The 25,322-nt window shown below is 40.0% G+C and overlaps 1 protein-coding gene and 1 long non-coding RNA gene across 2 annotated transcripts; both read left to right on the top strand.

Annotated features, from left to right (window-relative positions):
* Positions 1-297: 297 nt before the first annotated feature.
* pa2g4a (proliferation-associated 2G4, a) lies at positions 298-14,573 on the top strand. Its single transcript, XM_034683852.1, has 13 exons — positions 298-506; positions 6,826-6,954; positions 7,233-7,338; positions 8,267-8,336; positions 9,272-9,364; positions 9,952-10,015; positions 11,633-11,711; positions 11,994-12,072; positions 12,196-12,329; positions 12,415-12,509; positions 12,594-12,721; positions 12,804-12,857; positions 13,256-14,573. The coding sequence occupies exons 1-13, from the start codon at positions 425-427 to the stop codon at positions 13,316-13,318; spliced, it is 1,176 nt and encodes a 391-aa protein (XP_034539743.1). The 5' UTR covers positions 298-424; the 3' UTR covers positions 13,319-14,573.
* A 2,372-nt stretch (positions 14,574-16,945) lies between these two features.
* LOC117819023 lies at positions 16,946-19,130 on the top strand. The gene is made up of 4 exons (XR_004632425.1): positions 16,946-17,030; positions 17,130-17,156; positions 17,641-17,663; positions 18,844-19,130. It is a non-coding gene; the product is annotated as an uncharacterized LOC117819023 (long non-coding RNA).
* The last annotated feature ends 6,192 nt before the right edge of the window (positions 19,131-25,322 follow it).

The raw sequence follows: 25,322 nt of genomic DNA, 5'->3' as shown, positions 1-25,322 counted from the left end.
GTCGAGGTGGTTCATAAAGTAGAAGCAGATCAGCAATGTATTTGCTGATGGGATTGCTTTAAAAATACAGCCGAAAAGCATCATTTTAACCACACAGTTGAAGAAATATATTTACTATCTGACTTCCTAACAAATTTGAAAACGACTGTTAACAGTTTTTAAAATATCCACAAAAATGCAACTTGTATAATAATTGGAACACGGTGTAGATGTTACAGAGTCCCTTTGCAGTTTGGCGGGTTATAGGTTCATAGACAGGTTAGGTTAGGGTCGCTGTGACGCATTTATCGTCACTGTGAAGTGGGAGGGGCTTAGGGGCAGCAGGAGGCTGGTGTGTAAGCATCATCTGTCAGATCTCAGCAGAGCTGCGGGGACTAGCTACCGCTGTTCGGGGCCGACTAGCGACTGAAACTTCACTGCCAAGATGTCTGACGAGGAGCAAGAACAGACCATAGCCGAAGATCTGGTGGTCACCAAGTACAAAATGGGTGGTGACATCGCTAACCGTGAGTACCATTATAATAAAGTAGCCGTTGGTAAGCTGACTTGCTCCCCCTTGGCCTGCCATGCAGCCAGCTAACGTTAGTTTCCAACAACCGGGGCAGCCATGTGGTTTACCTGCGAGAGGCACAGATCCTAACCGGCTGGCTAGCTAGCTTGTCAGCAGGTGCAGCCGGTTAGGTTGAGGGTAATTCCTCAGATATATCTGCTCAGCGCTTAGGTCCAGTTACTGAATTGATCTGTCAGTATGTATAGCTGTAACTTATTCTCAGTGCTAGCTTGCAAGTTAAAGTTAGCTCAGCCTTTTCTCCACTACAGTCTGATAAACATGTTAATGTTTGAAGACAACGTTTGACAGTCAGGCGACAACTGATAACTTTTGCTTGTGACAGTTTCATTCTTTACTTTGTGTTCATATCATGCTAAACTCCCCTTTTTAATTACTTTCTGCTCCAGTTATTGTTGTTGGAGCTATGTTGTTTGTTTTGTTGACTTATAAGTTAACATGTCTGCTCAGTAACGTTAATAACAACCAGTGGTGGACAGTAACAGAGGACATTTACTTGAGTACTGTACTTAATTACATTTTTGGAGTATCTGTACTTCACTTTTTTAGTAAATAGTTTTTGAGTATTGTTTTTTGGGGGAACTTATTACTTTTTACTCCACTACATTTATATCAATGCTCTAGTTACTCACTACTTTTGCTTTGAAGTCAGCTCATGAATTTTCTTATTTTTTCTGAAATCTGATCCCTAAGACAGTAAAATGTGTTTGTGTAGTTCTGTTTGTCTCAGTGGTTTAGTCATACCTGTATATCGTGTGTCTCCACAGATGAATCGAGCAAACACAGCAAATGTCACTGAGATCAGGCAGTTCATTTAGAGGTGTTAATGATGGCTATAAGTCTCCACCTGAGCACCCATGGCCATATCTTCAGCCCGTGTTAGAGGTTTTTGAAATGAAGAATGATACGTATAATTTGAAATGTTCTCCCTGTTTCCCACTCTGCCCAAACATACAAACATTCACTGTCCAACCTGAGAAAGCGTGTTGAGCTACGTAACATTTGTTTCATTCCAGGTGAACATTTCAAACTAAGTTGTCTGTGTTTGGAGTAACTTTAACTCAAGTAATAATCAGACAGAACAACTTTCACTTGTATTGGAGTAATATTTGACCTGGAGGATCTATACTTTGACTTAAGTAATGAACAGGGTTCCCACGCGTCCAGTTGACCAGTTTTCCAGTACTGGAAAACACCTGGAAAATGGGAGAAAAAGTAAAATGTCCTGGAAAATCACATGTAGTCCTGGAAAATTATTCCAACATGGCTGCATGTGACCTGACCCTATTAACAAAACACATCCCCATTCATTGAAAGTTGAGTGCACGCTGTGCTGGAAAAGACAGCGACACTGCGCAACTTTTTTCACATCTTTTCTCCTTCACTTCATAATCATGCTTTCACAGAAAACGGGGGTATATTGTTTATGTTTTATGGTACATTTGGCTCAATTACCGTACTCTAGCTCAGTTGTTCTCAAAGTGGGGTCCTGGGACCCCTGGTGGTCTGCGAACCATAGCGTGGGGGTCCGTGAAATAAGAATACATTTCTAATAAATTATAAAATTGTGCTGTGTCATTACAAACAGCATATACACCATTGTTATGATACCATTTGGTGGCTGAAGGGATATGTGAGTCTTGTTACTGTTAATTTTCTGAAAGCGTTTAAGATCAATTACTTAAAAAGTATAAATGTTGTCATGTTGAGTCCACAAGGAATGAAATGACCCTCTGTTTTAAAGTATACAAGTGGTATTTACTTGATTCAAATTGAAGTGTTATCTGTTTATCACTATGGTACAGGTCTGAAGGATTTACATTGATACGTTTTACAATACAAATAGTTCCAAGGGCAACTAAGAGTGCAAATGATAGTAAGCATGTGCTTTAGTGATGGGAAGTTCAGCTCTTTACAGAGAGCCGGCTCTTTCGACTCTCAAACGGCTCTTAATTTAGAATCTTTTGTATCCGTATATTTTTTACCTTAATTTTGCAAAAAATAATAGTTTGTGTTGAAAACCCTTTACGTACGGTGTTTTATGAGAAGCCTTATAATGCCCAATTGTGTGCATTTCTTCTGTTACAAAATCATTCTCACCCTGATCCTAGGGTTATGATTAGGGTTAGGGTTAGGATTGTGGTTAGGGTTAGGGTTAGGGTTATGATTAGGGTTAGGGTTATGATTAGGGTTAGGGTTAGGGTTAGGGTTATGATTAGGGTTAGGGTTAGGATTAGGCTTATGATTAGGGTTAGGGTTATGATTAGGGTTAGGATTAGGGTTAGGATTAGGGTTAGGGTTAGGGTTAGGGTTATGATTAGGGTTAGGGTTAGGGTTATGATTAGGGTTAGGGTTAGGATTAGGGTTAGGGTTAGGGTTATGATTAGGGTTAGGGTTAGGATTAGGGTTAGGATTAGGGTTAGGGTTAGGGTTAGGATTAGGGTTATGATTAGGGTTAGGGTTAGGATTATGTTTAGGGTTAGGGTTAGGATTGTGATAAGGGTTAGGGTTAGGGTTTTGATTAGGGTTAGGGTTAGGGTTATGATTAGGGTTAGGATTAGGTTTAGGGTTAGGATTAGGGTTATGATTAGGGTTAGGGTTAGGATTAGGGTTAGGGTTAGGATTAGGGTTAGGATTAGGGTTAGGGTTAGGATTAGGGTTAGGGTTAGGATTGTGATTAGGGTTAGGGTTTTGATTAGGGTTAGGGTTAGGATTAGGGTTAGGGTTAGGATTAGGGTTAGGATTAGGGTTAGGGTTAGGATTAGGGTTAGGGTTAGGATTAGGGTTAGGATTAGGGTTAGGATTAGGGTTAGGGTTAGGAATAGGGTTAGGGTTATGAATAGGGTTAGGATTAGGGTTAGGGTTGGGATTTGGGTTAGGTTTAGGGTTAGGTTTAGGGTTAGGATTAGGGTTAGGGTTAGGATTAGGGTTAGGGTTGGGATTAGGGTTAGGGTCAGGATTAGGGTTAGGATTAGGGTTAGGGTTAGGATTAGGGTTAGGGTTGGGATTAGGGTTAGGGTTAGGATTAGGGTTAGGGTTAGGATTAGGGTTAGGATTAGGGTTAGGGTTAGGATTAGGGTTAGGATTAGGGTTAGGATTAGGGTTAGGGTTAGGATTAGGGTTAGGGTTAGGATTAGGGTTAGGGTTAGGATTAGGGTTAGGGTTAGGGTTATGATTAGGGTTATGATTAGGGTTAGGATTTGGGTTAGGGTTGGGATTTGGGTTAGGTTTAGGGTTAGGTTTAGGGTTAGGATTAGGGTTAGGATTAGGGTTAGGGTTAGGGTTAGGATTAGGATTAGGGTTAGGGTTAGGGTTAGGGTTAGGGTTAGGATTAGGGTTAGGGTTGGGATTAGGGTTAGGGTTAGGATTAGGGTGAGGGTTGGGATTAGGGTTAGGGTTAGGATTAGGGTTAGGGTTAGGGTTAGGATTAGGGTTAGGATTAGGGTTAGGGTTAGGATTAGGGTTAGGATTAGGGTTAGGGTTAGGGTTAGGATTAGGGTTAGGGTTGGGATTAGGGTTAGGGTTAGGGTTAGGATAGGGTTAGGTTTAGAACCTAAGCATACAGAACTAGAACCAAACTCATGCAAACAGAACCAGAATCAAACTCAACCAGAACCAAACCAGAACCAAACCAGAACCCTAATAGAACTGACCCAGAACCGACCCAGACCCGAACCAGAACCGAACCAGAAACATACCAGAACTGAACCAGAACCGAACAGAACCTTACCAGAACCGAACCAGAGTTGAACCAGAACCGAACCAGACCCGAACCAGAACCGAACCAGAACCGAACCGGAACCGAACCGAATCAGAACCGAACCAGAACCGAACCAGACCCGAACCAGAACCGAACCAGACCCGAACCAGAACCGAACCGGAACCGAACCGAATCGGAACCGAATCGGAACCGAATCGGAACCGAACCAAACCAGAACTGAAGCAGAACCGAACCGAATCAGAACCGAACCAGAACCTTACCAGAACAGAACCAGAACCGAACCACAACCAAACTCAAGCAAACAGAACCAGAACCAACTCAGGTAAACCGAACCAGAACCAAACTCAAGCAAACAGAACCAGAACCAACTCAGGTAAACCGAACCAGAACCAAACTCAAGCAAACATTATTAATGTCCTCAGGTTGGTATTGAGAAAGATCAGATGCCTCAGCTTGGATGGGCTGATCCGATTTCTCCTCTCAGTGAGTATTTGCCCGGTCTTCAAGAAGACTCTCTCTGAAGGAACAGATGAAGCCAGGATACACAGCCTCCCCTCCACCACCTGTATCCTATATCCTCACATATGATTGGCCACATGGCCGCCATGCTGACCAATCAAAACAAAGTTCTGCTGTGAGCAGAGCTGGGGCTGAGCACTGAGAGAGCTAAGGAGGGAAAGGAAAAAACTGGGAGCCGGCTTTCTCTGTTGATGCGAGCCAGCTCTTCTGATTCACTATAAAGCATCGACTCTCAGAGCCGCAGCTTTTGATCATGACACATCACTACTGTGCTTAATCTGTGTTACAATTATGTGGGGGCCATGGACAATTTTCTCACCTGTAAGGGGTCCCTGGCTATTCTATTATCAATTTGCCATCATTTTTAAGTATGTAAGAGATGATTTCATTGATAGCCATAGACTACATGTCTTTCAATGTAGACTTCCACTGAGAGGAACATATTAGACTATTTAGGAACTAAATTAGGAACTAAATTTAGACGGTCATACCAGCTTGATCATCAATGAAAATGTCCTGGAAATGTCCTGGAAAATGATCTCTGGAAAAGAGTGGGAACCCTGAATGAAGCTGTGTACTTTGTCCACCACTGATAATAGGAGATGTAACGCTCCAGCTTACACGTCACTCCATACATTACGGTCAGCTCTGTTTCACATGGTGCTGATGGTGTCGCAGCGCTCTTGTGGTTGTTTAATGTTCTTAATTGAGGATTGCTCCTCTTGTTTGTGGAAATTAGCATTAAAGGGTTATGAATTAAACCATCAGTCATGTGTCCATTTTCCATACGTCTTAATATTGGTATGTATCGTAATGTAGTTTATTATCATGAGAAGAAGTGGTAACCTTTTCGGAAATGAATATATTTAACAGAAAGAAGCTTTTATGCTGATGCTAAAGAAATGCTTTTGTGTAAAGAAATATCAGTTTCACCTAATCCAGTTTAAGGTCATGTATCTTAATATCAGCAGAATCAAACTGCCTTGAACATTTTCCCCAAGACACCTGATGATATTTAAAGGTGACATATCATGCAAAATCAACTTTTTAATGGTTCTCTACCTGAAATATGTGTCCCTGGCATGTCTACAAACCCCCCGAGAATGAAAAAAATCCATTCTGCCGCTGTTCTGATTTCTCCACCTTTCTGTAAATGTGTGCTGAAACGAGCCGTTTCAGTTTTCAGTGTTTTTCATACGTCACAATGCCATCCGGTCTGTAACGGAAGTCAGAGCTCGGAGCTTGTTCAGCCCATAGACTGTATAAAATACAACTCAACCCCTCCTCCGTTTTTCATTACCTGCACACAGGTGTGCTAACAAGGAGCTTAGGAGGGAGGCATGCTAGTTGTAGGCTGTCTTAATAAACACAAAGGTCGGTTTTACTCCCCACGTCTGCAGATTTGAAGATCTAGTGGAGGATTTTTATTTTTCATGGAAAAGTGCTACCGCTAGTTAGCATAGCCACATAGCTACATGTTCGTCGCTGTGTACCAAGACACACGTCTACATACTGACAAATGAAACAACAAGAAACCCAAAATCTGTGATCAATCGTTCAGAAAGGTCCTGCTGCAGGCGCCTCTCCGTCAGGATCAGATTCTGGATCAAATTCAGAGGCTTGAAGTAACGCGGATCTGTGAGCAGCTGTGTATATTCAGCCAACATGTAAACATTAGATCAACGTGCTGGACAGCCGAGGCCTCATCCACTTCCTGAGGGGGCGTGGTCAGAGAGCTCATTCATTTAAAGGCACAGACACAGAAAACAGCCTGTTCTGAGCAGGGCTGAAAAAGAGGGGTTTACAGGCAGACCAAAATCTGATTTCAAAGTGTTTTTTTGAGCAATAAACTTTAAAGACATGTTTTGGGGACCTCTATCATAAGCCAACTTTGATGCACCTTTTACAACAATTTCTCAAATTATTTCTTGTCTTTTTATCGCAGCAGCAACACATTCATACATCTACCTTCTCTAATACGATTGCCCTCCTCTTATTGGTTCATTATTCCATCCAGAGGCTCTTCGTCTGGTGGTGGATACAGCCAAGCCAGGGGTGTCTGTGCTCAGCCTATGCGAGAAGGGGGATGAATACATTATGGCTGAGACTGGGAAGGTCTTCAAGAAGGAGAAGGAAATGAAAAAAGGTGAGGTCAAGAAGATATAAGTTGGCTTGTTTTTATATGAGTGGACAGTGATCGGCCCATCAAGAGGAAGAGTCTGGATACAGTTTTTGAACTTTTGGTTGTCTGTTTGAGTGTGAGTCCACACTGCCTTGTCTAGTTTTGATAACTAGGCTATTAAGATGAATAATAATATGTTTCTTAGTTGATCCCAGCATCAGCCCCTCCATCCATGTAGTTTGTTTTGCTAATCTTGATGATTTCCAAATGAAGACTTGGTGGTTCTCTTCTCCCTCTTCTAGGCATTGCCTTTCCCACCAGCGTCTCAGTCAATAACTGTGTTTGCCACTTCTCTCCCCTGAAGAGTGACCCTGTCTACACACTTAAAGATGGGGATCTGGTCAAAATGTAGGCACCATGCTCTGCAATAAATGTTTCTCTCCTCTTTCCTCACATGTGTCTTGAGTCTCCCACTGTGTGGTCCTCCCTATTTCTGTGTGATTTCTTGGCTTGTATGTGAGAGTTTTCTCTTTTGCTTTTGACTGTTTGCTTCATTGGTGAAGTTTTGTCCTCCTGTCTGTCCTGTGTGGCAAACGACAAGTAAGGTCAGACATTTTTAGAACCGGTCTGTGAGGGTTCTGAGTCATCAAATCGTGGCAATTAACTTTTTTCGTTTTTTTTAAACTGAATCTTTAAGAACCAAATCATGTTGTTTTGGGCTAAATTTTGACATTTTATAACAGGTCTTTTTTGTAGTAATGTGTTGGATTTCAGCTTTGGCAGCAATCCATCTGCATAATCCGATGAATCCTTTTTTTATGTAACACCAGCTCATCTTATTTGTTGTGTTGCCAGGTGTGTTCTTTGTGTCTTTTGTCTTTTGTGTGTTGTGTACATCTACAGTGTTTTCAAGCTGTTTGTGTTAGCTCAATGTGATATAGCTACACCCAGTAGGTTTTCAATTTGTTAGAGTCTGGAGTGCTGCTCCCTTGAATTCACAATAAGTCCTTCACTGTATTCCAGCTGATGTACAGCCAAAAGAAAATCACCTTGGAATTCATCTTCTGTTTAATGGCTGGAACACATTTAATTTCTTTACTTTCGTCTGACCTTAACGGTTATTGTTAAGACTTTAAAAGGCTCATTTTCCAAGGTGGAGGATAGTTGACATTTGTCCTTCCAGAGTTTATTTGGTTGTTTTTTTAAGTAACATGAGTCATTTGCACAGCTGGGTGGCAGTTAAGCTTGCAGTGAACTTAAAGCCTGATCTATTTGCTTTGTTGTGTTGTTATTCCAAACTCTCGTTTACGCTCTCCCTCTTCTTCTTTATACATAGAGATCTAGGGGTTCACGTGGACGGCTTCATCGCCAACGTTGCACACAGCTTTGTGGTTGGGGCCAGTAAGGTGAGGGCTTCATTCAAATGTTAAACACTGTTTTACGTTGGCTTGACATCACAAGAGCAACTCACATGTGTAACCTCTCAGTTCACTTTCTGTTTTCTAAGAGGTGTTGTCAATGAGCCAGAACAAAATGCCTCAGGATGCTACAACACATCAAGGTAGAGAAATGAGTGAGGTTGTGGCAGGCTGCTTATCTAGAAAGCCATTTCCAACATCCCATTTCAACATTCAAGTTTAATGAATATAGTAACATTTTATTTTTTTAAATGATTTAGCAGCCAAAACTTGAATCTTGTTTTTGAATGTGAACTACTGTCAAATCTTGTGCAACAGCACATCCAGAGTATTTCATGTTAGCTGCAGCAATCGTTATTGTTTGCAAAAATGCACTAACTGCTCTTATGGTGCAGACCCACTGTCAAGCTTCCAGTTTGCCTAGATGTGCCGCCCACCTCTGCTTCTTCACTTGCAGTCTTAAATTAAATCTTGAGTCTCCTAATAAAACCAGCACTCCACAGGGTTTATATCCTAAATACCACACCAATGTTTGCTTGAAACGCATGATTTTGACATAATGAGGGGGAGAAGTCGTTAAAAAGCAGCGCTGCCTGCCAGATCTGTTCTGCCAGGTGGTCTTGCGCAGGGGAAGCAGATGGTTGCAATTCACAATGAATGGGAGCAAGTTTTCAGACTTTCTGTGCTGTGTCCCGTGGGTCTGCTTCATCATACCTGCTCAATTAGACAAAACAGTTGTGATTGGTCTGACCTGTATCAGGTTAGATCTGTCTGAATACAAGGGGAACCCTGATGTTTCTGCTAGAGCAAATAAAACATGTGCTGGAAGACTTGTCTGGTTCCCCAGGTTAGCTTTATTCTGAGTTTTGTGTTTATTCTTTGAAAAATGGATTCAAGAACTCTTCTCTGTCTTCTTTCTGCAGGAGAACCCCATCACAGGCAGAAAAGCTGATGTTGTCAACGCGGCCCATCTGTGTGCAGAAGCAGCTCTTCGCATTGTTAAACCTGGTAACCAGGTAGATGTCACCATTATCTCACAGTTTGCTGCCAGGGTTCTCACGCACACCAAGCCCTGGCAGCACATCACCCCCACTCTCATTCACCTCCACTGGCTCCCTGTAAAGTACCGCATCACCTATAAACTCCTCCTCCTCACTTAAAAATCCCTGCATGCCCTCGCCCCCCAATACCTGGCTGACCTCCTCCACCAGCACACTCCATCCCAGAACCTAAGGTCTTCGGACCTGGGTCTCCTCTCCATCCCCCGGACTACGCTGCGGACCTTCAGGGACAGAGCATTCAGTGTGGCAGCCCCTACTCTGTGGAACTCTCTCCCTCCCGACAGCCGCAGTGCCCCAACCCTGGACAGTTTTAAGAAAACTATCAAAACGCACCTTTTCCTCACAGCCTTTCCCCATTAGATATCCCCACCTACCCTCCAGACCCCCTACCTGACCCTGTGAAGCGACCTTGGGTTTCTTGAAAGGCGCTATATGAATATCAGTTATTATTATTGTTATATGAATAGTTCATAATTTTTTGGTAATTTTGTGCAAATCAGAACTGAAGTAGTAAAAGTAATGCACCTTTTTGTGTTTCTCAGAACTCTCAAGTGACAGAAGCCTGGAACAAGATTGCTCAGTCCTTCAAATGCTCGCCGATCGAGGGTGAGTGTCTAAGGGTGCTTATTTTCCTCCTTGGCACATATGCCCCGTTTGGACGTTTGGATGTGAATGCAGTTATCACTCTGCTGCATAACAAAACAATAGCTGAGATGGTCCCGACTTGCTTCCAATTGACCCCTCCAGAGGCTGGTTTGCAGTGTGAATGTAATCGGAACAAGCAGCCATTTGACTCATCACACCAGTAAATGTAGGCTAGTAGTAATATATCCAGTAATACAGCTACTTGGTAATCCCAATTTCAACTGATAGTTGGCATAAGAGTAGCAATAGGCTAACCTTACTCTCCGTCAATCCAGTTCAAAGTCAGCAGGAGAGCTCCGCATAGCACCTTCACAGGACTCTGAAAGATTTGGGCTACTGGTTGGATTTTTCACTTCACATCAGTGGCACCTCCACTTTTGCTGAACTGGTCTCACACCTTGCATACTGCTGTCAAATGTGTTGCTCTTTGCTCAACAGAGAAAGCCCCTCTTGTTCATGCTTTGACTCTCAACTTTTTAAATGTGTATTTTCGTGAGTGGTGTCCAACGTCTGACAAATATGCACATCTGCCCAAATGATGAGGAATTTAATCTCCTCACTGATCAAAGTAAACCCATGACTCATTGTTGGTAGGTTAAGTGGCTAACGTTAGTTAACGCATTGAAGCCAGCTTCCCTCTTTGCAAAGTACAACCAGTACACATTGCGTTTGTTTACCTATGCTGTCGGAGAAGGGGACTGTTATGTAATGACATAAGGTCATTACAGTGGTGTGTGCTTTAGCCCACTTAACATTAAAGCAGTGTGAACACAAAACGACTCAAAGGAAAAATGCATCACTTATCATCTGAATCAAAACAAAGCAAACCTGCTATAGGTGTGAAACATAGACTGTATAAATAATAGACATAGTATACGTGACGTCACCCATCTGTTCCTGAGCGCTGTTTTGAAGCCAATCGATGGTGGCAGCCATATTGGAAATGTGGAACTCAACCAGGTAGAGTGTGACGTAAAGAGGCGGGGTTTGAGCCTCCTAGCCAACAGCTATGTGATCCCGTCCGGGAGTCAAGTCAGTCGTGTCCTTATATGGCCAAAAACTTGTAATTTTAATATCTTCTGAACCGTCGCGTTAGAAAACAATCCACCCCGTACAGTGTGTGCCGATAGAGAGATTAGCTACGTGGAGCCAAGCTGTCTTTTGAACCAGGCTGTAAACATGTTTATTAATGCTGCAAAGATCGTCTTTTTCCCATTCATGTCTATGTGGTTTCCGGTGTTTCTGCAGCCAGCCTCAAGCGGATTCTCGATGAATTGCAGTTTGTAACACTTCCACATGGGCTTCATAGTTTGAGACTGGAGGTTGCTGCTTGGTGTGAAAGCACTGTTATTAAAACACTGTGCCTCTCAGTGTGCCCCTGTGTCATGGAAAAAGGCCTCCAGGGCGACCACAAGTGTTCACCTTGTGATGCTTTTTGTCCTTCATTCTTTTCTTAGAATCTTTTCAGATTTGCTTATGTAATAGGAAGATGATCCCAGTTGAGCAGATGTTTCCATTGAAATGAGTCACGTTTCCTGTTAAATGTTAGGGTTTCTGTCTGTCTGTGTGTTTTTAAAGGTATGCTGTCTCATCAGCTAAAGCAACATGTCATTGATGGAGAGAAGACCATCATTCAGAACCCCACAGACCAGCAAAGGTATAGTTTGTTGGTTGAATTATAGAGCAATGAGTAGAAAGTAGGTAATGCATGCATGCATGTACTGACAGTAGGATTTGATTCTGTCAATCAATATAGCTTATCAAAGTTTGCATGAGTCAGCGCTGTTTTTTTCCCAGCAGTTAAATCACCTGAGAGCATGACTTGTGATGTCTCCGGGTTCAGCATTGATCTGAACATGAATACTGTTGGACTGTCACAGGTTTAAGGTTTCATCAGTCAGCTAATTTTTTTGTCTGGCTCCTGTTGACACTCTTGCAGGAAGGACCATGAGAAGGCCGAGTTTGAGGTCCATGAAGTCTATGCTGTGGATGTGTTGATCAGCACCGGAGAAGGGAAGGTCAGTGTCCTCTCTTTCATTTTAACTCATAGATGCCAAAAAGTTTCTGATCCTGCTGTTGTTAATAAACTCTTCAGTGTCAGAAAATATGTGAGGTTTTTTCTCTGTCTTTTTTCCTACTAGGCCAGGGATGGAGGTCTCAGAACCACTATATATAAGAGAGACCCCAGCAAGCAGTATGGCCTCAAGATGAAAACTTCCCGTACATTCTTCAGCGAGGTGGAACGACGCTTCGATGCAATGCCCTTTACTCTTCGGTATGAACAGCACATTTAACATGTGCATGCTGATACAGTTAGTCTTAAAGCTACTGAGATTTGAATGGATTTATTTTTACATCAGAGCTTTTGGAGATGAGGCCAAAGCCCGTCTGGGTGTGGTGGAGTGTGCCAAACATGAATTGCTACAGCCTTTCAGTGTACTACAGGAGAAGGAAGGTGAGTGTTTACCTTTCTTTTTATTGTTCATTTTCTTTGATTGTTCACTGAATCCTTTGTTCTTTTTTTGTCTTTGATTATCAGGAGAGTGTGTAGCTCAGTTTAAGTTCACAGTGCTGCTGATGGCCAACGGGCCTCACAAAATCACCGGTGGACCCTTCGACGCAGAGCTCTACAAGTCAGAGCATGAAGTTCAGGATCCGGAGCTAAAGGTAGAATTGTGTCGTCGCACAGAAACTGGTTGCATAAATGTTGTGTTTGCTTGATACTGAAACGCCTCCCCCTCTGTCACAGGCTTTACTACAAAGTTCTGCGAGTCGTAAGACACAGAAGAAAAAGAAAAAGAAGGTAAATTGTTATTCTCTTCTATCCCTCTTTCAAGACCCAACTCGGTCGAGGCATGATGGCTGTCTAACATGAGTCTGGTTCTGCCTGAGGTTTCTGCCTGTTAAAAGGAAGTTTTTCCTCGCCACTGTAACTAGCTAAATACTGCGATGTGCAATGCTCATGATGGATTAAGGTGGGGTCAGACTGAGTCTTACCCTGTCTTGAAGTTGGGTCTCTGTTCATAATTTGACATAGAGGGGTCTAGACCTCCTATGTTTGTAAAAGCGTTTTGAGATAACGTTTGTTGGGATTTGACGCTATACAAATAAAGATTGATTGATTGACTCTAGCACCGAAAAAGGATTTGTTTTCTATTACCCATTCATCACTCATGTGTACCTCCCTTTCTCATCCTACAGGCCTCAAAGACAGCCGAGAATGCAACTGGACAGCCAACTGAGGAAACAGAAGCCGTAGAATAAATAATAAATAAAAACTGCCTTTCACACATGCAAGACCCCAAGGAGCAGCAAGAGGAAAAGTGACAAATTGCCCCAAGCTCTCTACCCATTACACACCTAATAGAGGCAATTTCACTGATATAAACACAGAAACTCTGATATTTAATAAACATTTCAACATCCTTTGTGGATGCTTAACCCTTTACTGCATCTGATGAGAGTAAAATTGAAACAGTTATTTTTTTTTTCTTTCTACTCTTGAGCAGGAAAAAAAGGAATCTTTGCAAATACTCTCAACATCTTTTAAAAGACTTGTTGTCAAATGGGTCAATGTGTAACTGGTACCTGCTTTAAAATCCTTAGGCCTTCCTTATTTACATCTGAAGCTGACATTGGGCATTAAAAGGAGTGGATCATATGTTCTTTTTTAAATGGAGGCATAGTTAAAGGATTATCTGATGATGCCACAAGAAATGGATCATTTCTGTTTATCTTCTCCAAGGCGTCCTGTATCTGAGGGGCCATCTAGGATTACTCTCTCTAAAATTGAACCATTCGACCGAATCGTCACATGCTGTTTCTCTCTGTGAACAAGTTGCAACGAGCTGTCTTAATTTGTTGGAAGTAAAATAAATAATCATGCTTTTATTGGAAGGTTTATGAGCACTTTAATTCACGAAACATTACATGATGCAGTAAAGGGTTGAATTGAAATGTGACAAACTAAAACATGTAACACAATTGAACACAATCACAGGGATTTAAATTTGATGGATGATGTTCAGGTAGGAAGGGTTTCTGGCCTACATGTCAGGCTGAACTTTACATGTTTTACACCACACTAGTTTTTGTTAAAAAGAATAACCTGAAGAGATGACTGGAACACTTTCTTTTGAGTTTACAGGCTAGTTTGTCAGCTTGACTTTGGGAACAAATCTGCTACATTTACTGCCATTCCCCTTCAATTTTATGAGAAAGTAGAAACCCAAATGTTCCAATTTTGAACAAGTTTTTTATTAGTGACACCTGTTTCTCGCTTTAATACGTCATTAGTCTTGTGAAGCATGAAAACTGAAGCTGTTGAAGCTTTAAAATGGGTGTTGTCATGGACAACCGAGAACATTTCAGGTTTGAGTTTCATCTTCAGGTCTGGGACTGTGTTGGTTCACATTTGTCAACAGTTGAATATGTTGAGAAAAGTAAACTCCTGCTTTGTAGCTCACTCATTGGGCAAAGGAACTTTACATCTATGAAAATAAAAAAAATTTCATACAAATCTTTGGGGGTTTTTTTCTCCTGAAATAATATTCAAGGTCCAGGTTATTCATCTAGCACACGCTGTACACATATCCCTGTGTATGTGGATATCAATAAACAAAACTGCTTCCTCTTACAATAGAGATTTGGAGGGTGGATTTTTGCAATATTGTAATTATGTTACTTAACTTTTTTTATTTGAGGAACTAAACTTTTTTTTTTTATAGCCAATTATACCTTAAGGTAATGACAAAAACTAACACAATATCTGCACGATTTAAGAACATATGCTAGTCCAGGATTTATTAGTTATAATCTTAGCCCAACTGTTGCAGGTTATCAGGGTATTTCATTGATGATGTTTAAAAAAGTATTCAATAATCAGTTAAGAAAAACAAGATTTGTAAATTGACCCAGGTGCCAGCTCCCGTCGTCCACCTCAAAGAGCAGACCGACACATCACTAGTAAATCAGCACTCTATTGCCCCCTAAAGTTTTCAAAATCCCTCTATATTTGCTATTTTTCACCTACACTTCTGATTTTTTCTGTGCATATATATCATGCCAAACCTTCAAAAAGTTATGTAACATTGAGGTAAAATGTCAACAGGAAGTTGAAAATTTTCACCCCTTTTTGGGCCATTCCAGGGGTCCTTAGAAATGATCTTCTCTCAGACCGCTCATGTGATCAGCTTATTAAAGATGTGGTACATCTTTAAAAGATCTGACTAAAAAAAAGGATATCCAAAGGATTTTCATTTTGGCAATGGGTGCGGCTCTGGCGACCCCTCAAAGTTGGGTGTTTCGCCATATGACAGGGAGTCGTTTTTTTCTCAGTCTGCATGCTCCAATCAGACCCAAACGCACCATGCATAATGGGGGACAAGTAAGCGGCAACCTCCGGCCTAAAATTATGAGTCCAATGCGGAAGTGCTAAAAAACTGCAGTTCATCGAGGATCCGCTTGAGGCTGGCTCCGGAAGTACCGGAAACCACATACACACCGATTCAAAAAAGCCGATCTTTACAGCAGAAATAAACATGTTTACAGCCTGGTACAAAAGACGAGTGTAGTCTGGATAGCTCGTCTCGATCGGCACACACTGGCAATTTCAAAGATATTGAGATTACAAGTCTTCCAATGAGAGGCACAGCTGACTTGATTGACAGGCGGGAATGCTGTACCTGTTGGCTAGGAGGCTCAAAGCCCGCCTCTTTACACCACAATCGCTCAACAGCAGCAATATGGCTGCCACTGACGCTTGGCCTCAAAGCAGCGCTTCAGAAACAGATGGGTGACGTCACAGACACTACGTCTATATTTTATACAGTCTATGGTCAAGACCTACGAAAAAAAAAAGCCTCTTGGACCCATGTCTTAAAACCAACACAAAGTCCAAATTTGACACTTCATGGTTTCTTCTCTGAATTAGGAAGTGGATTTTGAATAGCTATATCTCAAAGTCCGTTGAAACATATCAGCATCTTTTCCACTCAGTATATTGTTGAGATGATGGTCTTGATGTGTCACAAAATCTATGAATTTTTGTCATAGGGCGTGGTCATTTTGGGGCGGCAAATTTTGATTTTGACATTTTGTTTTTTGTTTTGCCGCCCTACAGTGTGTGCCGATCGAGACATGAGCTATCCAGACTACACTCTGTTTTTGTACCAGGCTGTAAACATGTTTATTTCTGCTTTAAAGATTGTCTTTTTTGAATGGGTGTGTATGTGGTTTCTGGCAGATCCGGAGCCAGCCTCAAGCGGATCCTCGATGAACTGCAGTTTTTAGCACTCCCGCTCTGGACTCTTATTTTTAGACCGGAGGTTGCCACTTATTGTACAATTTAGAAAGAAAGAAAGAAAGGTTAGGGGTGGTTAATTTTTCACTCGTGCTATTTTTTGGACATGCTACACACACAGGTTTTTTTTGGTTTATACATACAATCATGCACACACATGCAGTGAACATGCTTAGGGACAGATGTCAGAGTGAGGATGCTGCCATCTACCAGCGCACTGGTGCCTTGCTCAAGGGCACCTCGGCAGGACCCAGGCAAGTGAACCAGCACCTCTCCAGCCACCAGTCCACTTGCCAAGCTTCGTCCATACTGGGTCTCGAACCGGCGACCCTTCGGTTTCCTAGCCAAGTCCCGAGTCCCTATGGACTGAGCTACTGCCGCCCCCAAACATTAAACCATACATTTTTTCGTTGAGGGTCTTAAAACTGTGCCCAATTCATGATGATCGCATTAAGGGGTAATCAAAATGGGGAACAGTTGCGTTGTATCAAAATAAACTTAACTTCCATCTGTTATTATGACGGATATGTGGTTAATAGGGTCACTAATTGGACTACATTTCCCAGCGAGCTAGGGAAGAATAACATTTGGCGCTCAAATATGTCGTCATCAACAGTATAAATACCGCCTTCTTTCATCGTCACATCCTCTTTCCATTGCTCTCCTCGCTTCGAGGTAAGGAAACCACTCCACTGCTAACTGAATCCAAATTAATCTCTTTATTTTCTTGGTCATCCACAGCAACTAACTATTTGATTTGTCTTATTGTTACAGAAACTTCTCCACACGATGAGAGCCAAGGTAAGAGAACCAACCAGATCCGTTTTATGGTGTTTTCCTGGTCCAGTCAATGCCGCTAGCTAACAACTACATTGCGGCAGATGGGCCTCCGTGCATCGTCCGTTGGCTTAAAATGTCTTTTCCTCATGTTTATTTTCTTAAATAGTTTACACCATGCTTCAAAGCACTACGAAATACATTCTGAAAGCTCAAGATGTGTTAAACTTAAATGCTATGGTACAAATAAGACCACTGTGGTGCATGCTGCTGTGTTAGCTATGCTAAAGCTCTGACCTGAGGTGTGCTATGTTTTAATGTTCGAAGTTTTTATAGGTTCAACATTGCAGAAATATCTCCCCATGGTCCTGTATAGTCTGTTATCATTTACAACTGTAGTCTATCTGCATTTTAACTGTATGCGTGTTCTAAAGTGAATAGGGTGGAGGGCACACATGGCAAACATGACTGCATGAATAATTTAATTGTGTTCCTTTTTGTCTTCTAGTGGAGGAAGAAGCGTATGCGCAGGTAAGCACATGTCATGTATTTATTTGTACACATGTCTAGTTTCCACACAAAGTACATTCTGCATGCATTGCTGTAAGTCAAACTGAATTGACTGTGAAAGAAGTGCCCTGTGTTTTTGGTCTGTATCTAAAAGTGAAGTCCAATGTAAGCATGGAGGGTCGGTCTAAGATGAGATATTACTTTATTGTTCCCCCGGGCAGAAATTCAGTTGTTGCAGCAACCCAGACATAAGTACAATCAAGAAGAAGTTTCAATAAGTAAAATAAAATACAATTTAGATATATACAATGTTACAAATGGACTTAAGATTAAATAGCAGTATTGAAAATGTTTCAGTAGTGACAGGTTGACATGGTGTGATAGTTGGTAATGACAGATTAAGCAATAAATACAGGTATGTAATATGACCGTGAGTTGTAGTAAACAATAACAATGTAATATAATATAATATAGTAAGATAATTATTTAATATATTAAGCATTATAATGCCAGCAGCAGTCAAGAATGTCAGTTCAGGATGAGATGGGGTGTGACAGACAGAGCAGGGATGGTATGGATCTGTTCAGGGTGGGGGTTGTCAGTGGTCAGCATGGTGCAGTCTGTGGCCTCCATTACTGTTCAACAGTCTAATGTTCATTTAGATTTAGATGGTACTTAATGCTGAAGACATGTTATAGCTTTGTAGTGTACATGTTAAATGTGTATTTCATTAGTTGTCAGTATCAAGAAATTTGCATGTTGAGGTTTTTATAGATAAGTTTTGAGAGCACCCCATTGTATGCTGTCTGTTAACATAAGCTTAAGATCCTTTAGTCATTGTACTTAGCCACTTTACTTCACACATGAACCTGAAATTAGGACGGTATCCTGTTGGTAATCTTTGAAAGCTGATCAGAAAGTGTTCTTGCAGAAATGTAAATCCATAGGTTCTAGAGAGTGTTGCAGTTGTGCTGTATTAAGATATTTGACAGGGAGAGGGTGGCAAAAGCTGTCTCGTCTGTACTTGCCACATAATGTGCTTGATGGTTAAACCACAGAACAAGATAAACCAGTTTTTTGTGACTCAGTTTCTAATTATCTGGCCATACCTCTGATTTGGGAAGAATCAGATGTCTGTGATTGGTATTGCGTCTCAAACTTCGATGTTTATCCTAACGCTGCTATTTTTGGTTCCCAACAGGCTGAAGCGTAAAAGGAGAAAGATGAGGCAGAGGTCAAAGTAAGCCCTCATCCCTGTCAGCTGCGTCCTGTCAAAGCCTCTTCAGATGACTAAAGCCTCCACCCTAAATCAGATGACGGAACCTCCAACAGAGAAACTGAACAGACTGATTCGAAGTGGGCCGACACTGGACGGGTCTCTCGGCATCAGACCTACAGCTGATTTGTTCATGGACCATGATACATGTTTCTCAACAGCCTTCTTGTGGTGTATTGAACAATAAAATGTAAACTGTTAAAAAAAGTGAAGTTGCAGGCTCTGGTCTCTTAATTTGGCATTCATTTTTTGTACAGTATGGAGGGACAAGACTGAGCTATGAAGATGGAAAGGTACCAGTTACAGAACTGTGTAAGGGCACCCAGCTCCAATTAGTCTTAAATAGACCATGAAATAAGTTGCACACAAGTGTTTGATTTAAAGTGCAATGAAGAACACTTGCAATTTCTGACCCAAGCATTAGAATTAAAGTCTGATAATGACCAAAATCTAGCTGAAGAATTAGGCTTTGGATAAAACGAAATGACTGCATTTGAGATCTTAATTTGATGCAATAAGACTTGTATACCTCATGCTTATAAATGGCAAAAATAGTCTCATAATACATGTAAATACCCAAAGTATAGTTAATATAGCTGTAGAATGTAGTTAAAATATACATGTGGGCAATTTTGTTTTCATTTTACCTTCCCATGCATATACAGAATAGTTTGGTGTCTCCACATTACCTGTAGAGTCACATTTAGGTCTTGAACCCTGAAGAAGTCTCTTCTAAAGGCTATTAAAATAACTAAGTTTGGATTGCTAGGGCTGTGCTGCAAATACTGACGTTTTAGAGCAAATGTTAAATAACCTTTGACTATCCTAAAATTAGTTGTCCTACATTCAAAAGTGTAACATCACTACACAGCAGAAAAGGCCCTTCTTTCAAATCCAACTGCAGTGTGTACTGAGGGAATGATAACTGCAAATCCACAAGTTAGGGGATTCAACGCTGTAAGAATAATATCCACGTGCTTCATTGATTTTCCAACTAAATCATCAACCTTTATTTATAATCGAGAGATTGAGGGGCAACCCTCATTTACAATGATATTGAGTCAGTTACAGTGACATTTAAAAAACAAACAAGGCATCAAGAGTATCAAAAGTCATCAATTAAGATAATTTGTGATTTGGAGATAAAAACAATTTAAAGATGAAACCAAATAATACAAATAAAAGGTTTATTTGATTGACTATAAAAGCACTAAAATAGGAAGGGACTAGTGATTAAAATGATACAATAAAGATATACAGGTAAACTTAGCTAAAAAAGTTACATAGCAGGGTTGAAAGGTTGAAAATTAAGTTTCTAAATTGTCCAAGAGGTAAAAATGCATTTAAGTTCAAGATGCTGCTGCAACTTATTCCTGGAGTCAGGAGCAGAAAAACAAAAAGCAGTCTTTCCCAGTTCTGACCGACTTCAAGGAATAATATGCAAAAGCAGCTGGTTTGACGTGCGAGTCTGATATAAACGGTCTGGGTAATTAAGAAGTTCAGTGAGGTATGGTTGTAATTTTCCTAAGAGAGCTTTATGGAAAGAAAAGATGCCAATGGATATTGTGTATTTAGAATAGAATAGAGAATAGAATGCCGTTATGGTCATTGCAACAAGTACAATGAAATTGAAAAGGTGCAGGCCCCATTAGGTGCCATTTAAAAGAGACAAAACAACAACAATCAAGGTATAAACACTAATAAATACATGAGTAAAAAAAAAACACTGTCATACACACACAACATACAAATCAAATCACAGAGACTTATTATTGCACATTTCCGTCTTATTGCACAGTTCCTTATTATTGCACAAAAGTCACCATTCAAAAGTCCATACTCAGGCAGTGTTGAGAGCAGTAATGGCTCTTGAATAAAAACTGTTTTTTAGTCTGTTTGTTCTGTTTTTTTTATGTCCTAAAACGTCTGCCAGAGGGTAGCAGCTCAAAAAGTGCATGTCCAGGATGAGTTGGATCTTTAAGGATGTGTTTTGCCTTCTTGAGGCAGTGCGAGCCGTAGAGTTCCTCCATGGAAGGAAGGGAGCAGCCGTTGATCTTCTGGGCCATGGTGACGATCCTCTGGAGTGCTTTCCTGTCTGCTGCTGTGCAGTGTGCTGTGTGAATTTCATGGAGAGAGGGCCAGCCAAACTTACTGTAAAGAATGCACTGATGTGTGTTAAAGGGGTCATCTGTAATAAATCGAAATGCAGAGTTATAAATGGAGTCAAGGCGTTCAATGGAGTAAAGGCTAATGATCATCCAGTTTGAATTAACTGGAGAAGTTAATCCATGTTAAGTTTTTGTTTCAAAGCAGACCTCAACATCCCATTTGGAGACAGTTCAGTGTAAGATCAACTAACTTTAGGTGACATAAGGCACTTTGTAATGTTACAGGTGTGAGGTTGCTGGCAAGCTAAAAAAATTACTTAATGGAAACCTCGAGTCTGTGAACAGCATGGTCTGAATTCAGAGCAGCAGCAGCTTTCTCTTGTACTGAAGCTCAGAACAATCTTACTTTATGCACAGGCACAAAGACATTTAAATCCCTTTCTTAATGGTAGCAACCTTTCGTGTCTGTCTCTGGAGTAAAGGTCAATATTTTTCTTACATAAACATCTTAGCTACTTCCTTAATTGCACACAGAATATAAAAATGTCACTGATAAAAGGTGATGTATTCGGGTCAGAGCAAAGAAGTTAATTTTTTTAAAGCTGACCTTTTGCCCTCTTCCTTGTTGCTGGATCTGGCAAACTCTCTGCTCCTTGATTATTTCTGCTATTGTATTTTTAATGCATAATCTGCAAAATCATTGCTTGTAATTCGGTTATGTGCTGTTAACCCCCCTTCAGTTAAATCAGCTATTTTGTGAAGTCAAATGAACAAAGAAGTCAGAGGATCCATTAAATTCAGCTGTCCCAGTTTCAGTTTGGAGGTCTCTAAGTTGAAGTAATTAAGTATTTTCCTCCCAGTTGTACATTAGTCATTTAGACTTAGACAAAGCTGCATGCATAATGGTTTTTCAACAGATACTTACTACATGGTGGTATAAGCTAATATTCTAAATGTATATAGTTTATTAACACAAGTAAAATATAATACATAGCTCCTCAAGTTTCTAAGGTTCTTGTTAATTACTTTTTTTATATAAAGGACTCAACGTGCTTAAGTTTTGTCCCAGATACCACATTTTATACTCATACATTAATCTAGACTAATGCAGTAAGATAATTCTTCCTCAACAGGATGTGGCCTACAATTATATAACTGTGACTACTGCAGGTGAGGATATACAAATTCAGATTCAGATTCAGATTCAGAGAACTTTATTAATCCCAGAGGGCAATTTAGTTTGCAGTGTACCAGCTTGTTGATAAACAACACAAACACTAACAAACAGACAAAAACAACACTCAACAGTCAACATGTCAGTGACAACATCAGTGCAAGATGGGGCTTGTCATAAAGAGTAAAAGAATGTTAAAAATAAACTAAAATGACTTCTTTTCTTAAAAAAAACACAGTAGCCAGGAATAAATACAAAAAAACTAAAAAAAACTTTTATAAATACACAACTACACAATTTCACAGGACAATCTATAACAAACTGTTAAAAACTGCTATCAGCATTCAGAAGTCTGATGGCAGAAGGAATACAATAATTTGCGTATCTGTTTGTGAGGAAATGAGAGTAAAACTTATAAACAGAGAATTCTTTTACAACCTGTGATTGAGTTGATGTGGAGTAAAGCAAATATACATACATCTGAATTATCCTCAGTTTGTTTAGGACCAAGGGTCCCCTGTTGCCAGCCCTCAGGGCTCTTACTGCTCTGAAAGGGTAACCTGAGGGAATTAAAACAGAGAACAGGAAGGTTTTTAAAAGTAAACTTAAGACTTAAGAATCTAGCTTTTGATTTGGAGTAATTTATTTTTAGCCCTGGACTGCATTATTATTTTTATTATTCTTATTATTATTTTAATCATTATCATTTTAATCATTATCATTTTAATCATTATCATTTTAATCATTATCATTTTAATCATTATCATTTTAATCATTGCTTTAACATTTATTCATCTTATTTAATTATTTATTTATCTATGTATTTCTTGTATTCATCTGAGGAGAGCAAGACTGAACAAACTGGTGAAGAAGGCCGGCTCAGTCCTGGACCCTGTGGAAGTGGTGGCTGACAGGAGAATTATGGCAAAGCTGTCGTCTCTGATGGACATTCTTTTCTATATATATTCTTGTTGGAATTCTTGTACTCTACACCTTCTTGTTTGCTGCTGTAACTCCATGAATTTCCCCGTTGTGGGACGAATAAAGGAGTATCTTATCTGATCTTGTTAACACTGCCTTATTGTTTACTTTTCTTTCCACCATTACTTATTTTATTAATTTTACTGTATTGATTTCATTTTAATTTTAAGTATTCTATTTATAATCATGCCTTTAATAATTGTACCATTGCTGTTGTTGTCTGTCTCTGTTATTCCGTGAAGCACTTTGGGCTGCATGTTTTTATGTAGCCTACCTTTCCAGGTTAGAGCTGCACAGTCTGTCAAGCACTTTAAAACACTCCTGAAAACATATAATTTCTCTTTTCTCCTTGGCGTTCAGTCCCAGCTAAGCAAGAATCCTTGGCTTTTTTTACTTTCTTACTTTTTTATTTCCTAAATTGAGCTTACTATTCTTTTATTGTTTTATTTATATATATATATAGGCCCAAAATACATTGCTGATCTGCTGCTACTTTATGAACCACCTCGACCTCTGAGGTCATCAGGTACTGGTCTGCTTTCAGTCCCTAGAGTCAGAACGAAACATGGTGAAGCAGCATTTAGTCATTATGCACCACATATCTGGAACACACTCCCTGAAAGCTGCAGGTCTGCTCCAACTCTCACCTCTTTTAAATCAAAGATTAAGACTTTTTTATTTGCTACTGCCTTCCTATCTTAGCTCATTTTAACCCACTTTAAATAAAAATTTTAATGTAATTTTTGATATATTTCTAATTTTCCTTTTCTTTTCTATGTTTTATTATATTTGTCATTTTAATTGTGCTCTTTTATGCTTGTCTGAATGTTTCCAATGCTTTTAATGTTTTGATGTAAAGCACATTGAGTTGCCCTCGTGTATGAAATGTGCTATACAAATAAAGCTGCCTTGCCTTGCCTATTTATTGTTATATTGTGTATGATTAGATTGTATTTTAATATCTGTACAGCACTTTGGTCAACTGAGGTTGTTTTAAATGTGCTCTTTAAATAAAGTTTGACTTGACTTGACTTGAAAGGTGCTTTATAAATAAAGTTGAGTTGAGAACCTCCAAGGAACGTACCATGCATTTTCTTGTATCCAAAAATTTCGAAAACAGTTTAACCCTTGTATCATGTTGAAAAAAAATTACATTCATTATGTTGTGGGTCATTTTGACCCGTACTGTGAAAATCCACTCAAAAAAGTAAAAAAACAGGTTAAACCAATGACAACTCTAATTTATATTATATAAACATTTAGAAAAGAGACATGCAATACATTTTTAATTCTGACACTATACTAAAGAACTATTTAGTTAATGTTTTTTAGTGGCTTCATGTCTTCTCTTGTGCTCAGAGATGCATCTTTGTGCATTGTGCTCATTACAAGAACATTCTTGTTTCTCTTTGGGCAGTATGAAACAACTGTTGCTTTCTCAGTGAAAACAAATTTTGATGATGTTGATTGCTGCATTCCTTGGTTTTCATCTGATGGAGAGACAACGGCAGACTCGTCCTCTGAATCCTCCTCATCGTAGGAAAATTGACAATCTGGATCATCAATAACATTGTCCTCAGTCTCTGTCTCTGAAATCTCTTCCTCTTTATCACTATCCCAGTTCAAAATCTGTGATAAAGCTTCTTCAGCTGTAATCCTTCTGGAGCTCATTTTTGGTGTGTTTGTCAAAGAGATGACATGAGAACAGTGAAAAGGACAAGGGAGAGTAAGTTCCTCCTCTACACACACCTGGGTCTCTGTGTCTGAATGGCTATTCAAAGGCACTCAAAAAAAAGTACATCAAAGAGACATGTTTATTTGATCTGAACAGCTAATTACCCACATTAAAGCGTCTGGGTCAAAATGACCCTTAACATCATCTTTGTATGCAATATACAAACTCTGCACAGACATTCCACTACACACCAAAGTGTCCAGATTTTACACACCAGTTCATGACCCTAGATGAGGAAAAGTACTTTGGTCAACACAAAAACTGAAAAGGGTCAAATTGACCCTTAACATAATATAAGGGTTAATTGCAAAATTGCTTTCCAAAAAAAAAAAATTCATAGTCCATAATTCAAATAACCTCAACATACATGTTTCTTGGTGACTAATCGCCAGGGGGCGCTCTACAT

The sequence above is a fragment of the Notolabrus celidotus genome, chromosome 1 (assembly GCF_009762535.1).
Source record: "Notolabrus celidotus isolate fNotCel1 chromosome 1, fNotCel1.pri, whole genome shotgun sequence".
NCBI lineage: Eukaryota > Metazoa > Chordata > Actinopteri > Labriformes > Labridae > Notolabrus > Notolabrus celidotus.
Note: the sequence above shows the minus strand (reverse complement) of the source record. Positions and strands in the feature narration are given on the sequence as shown.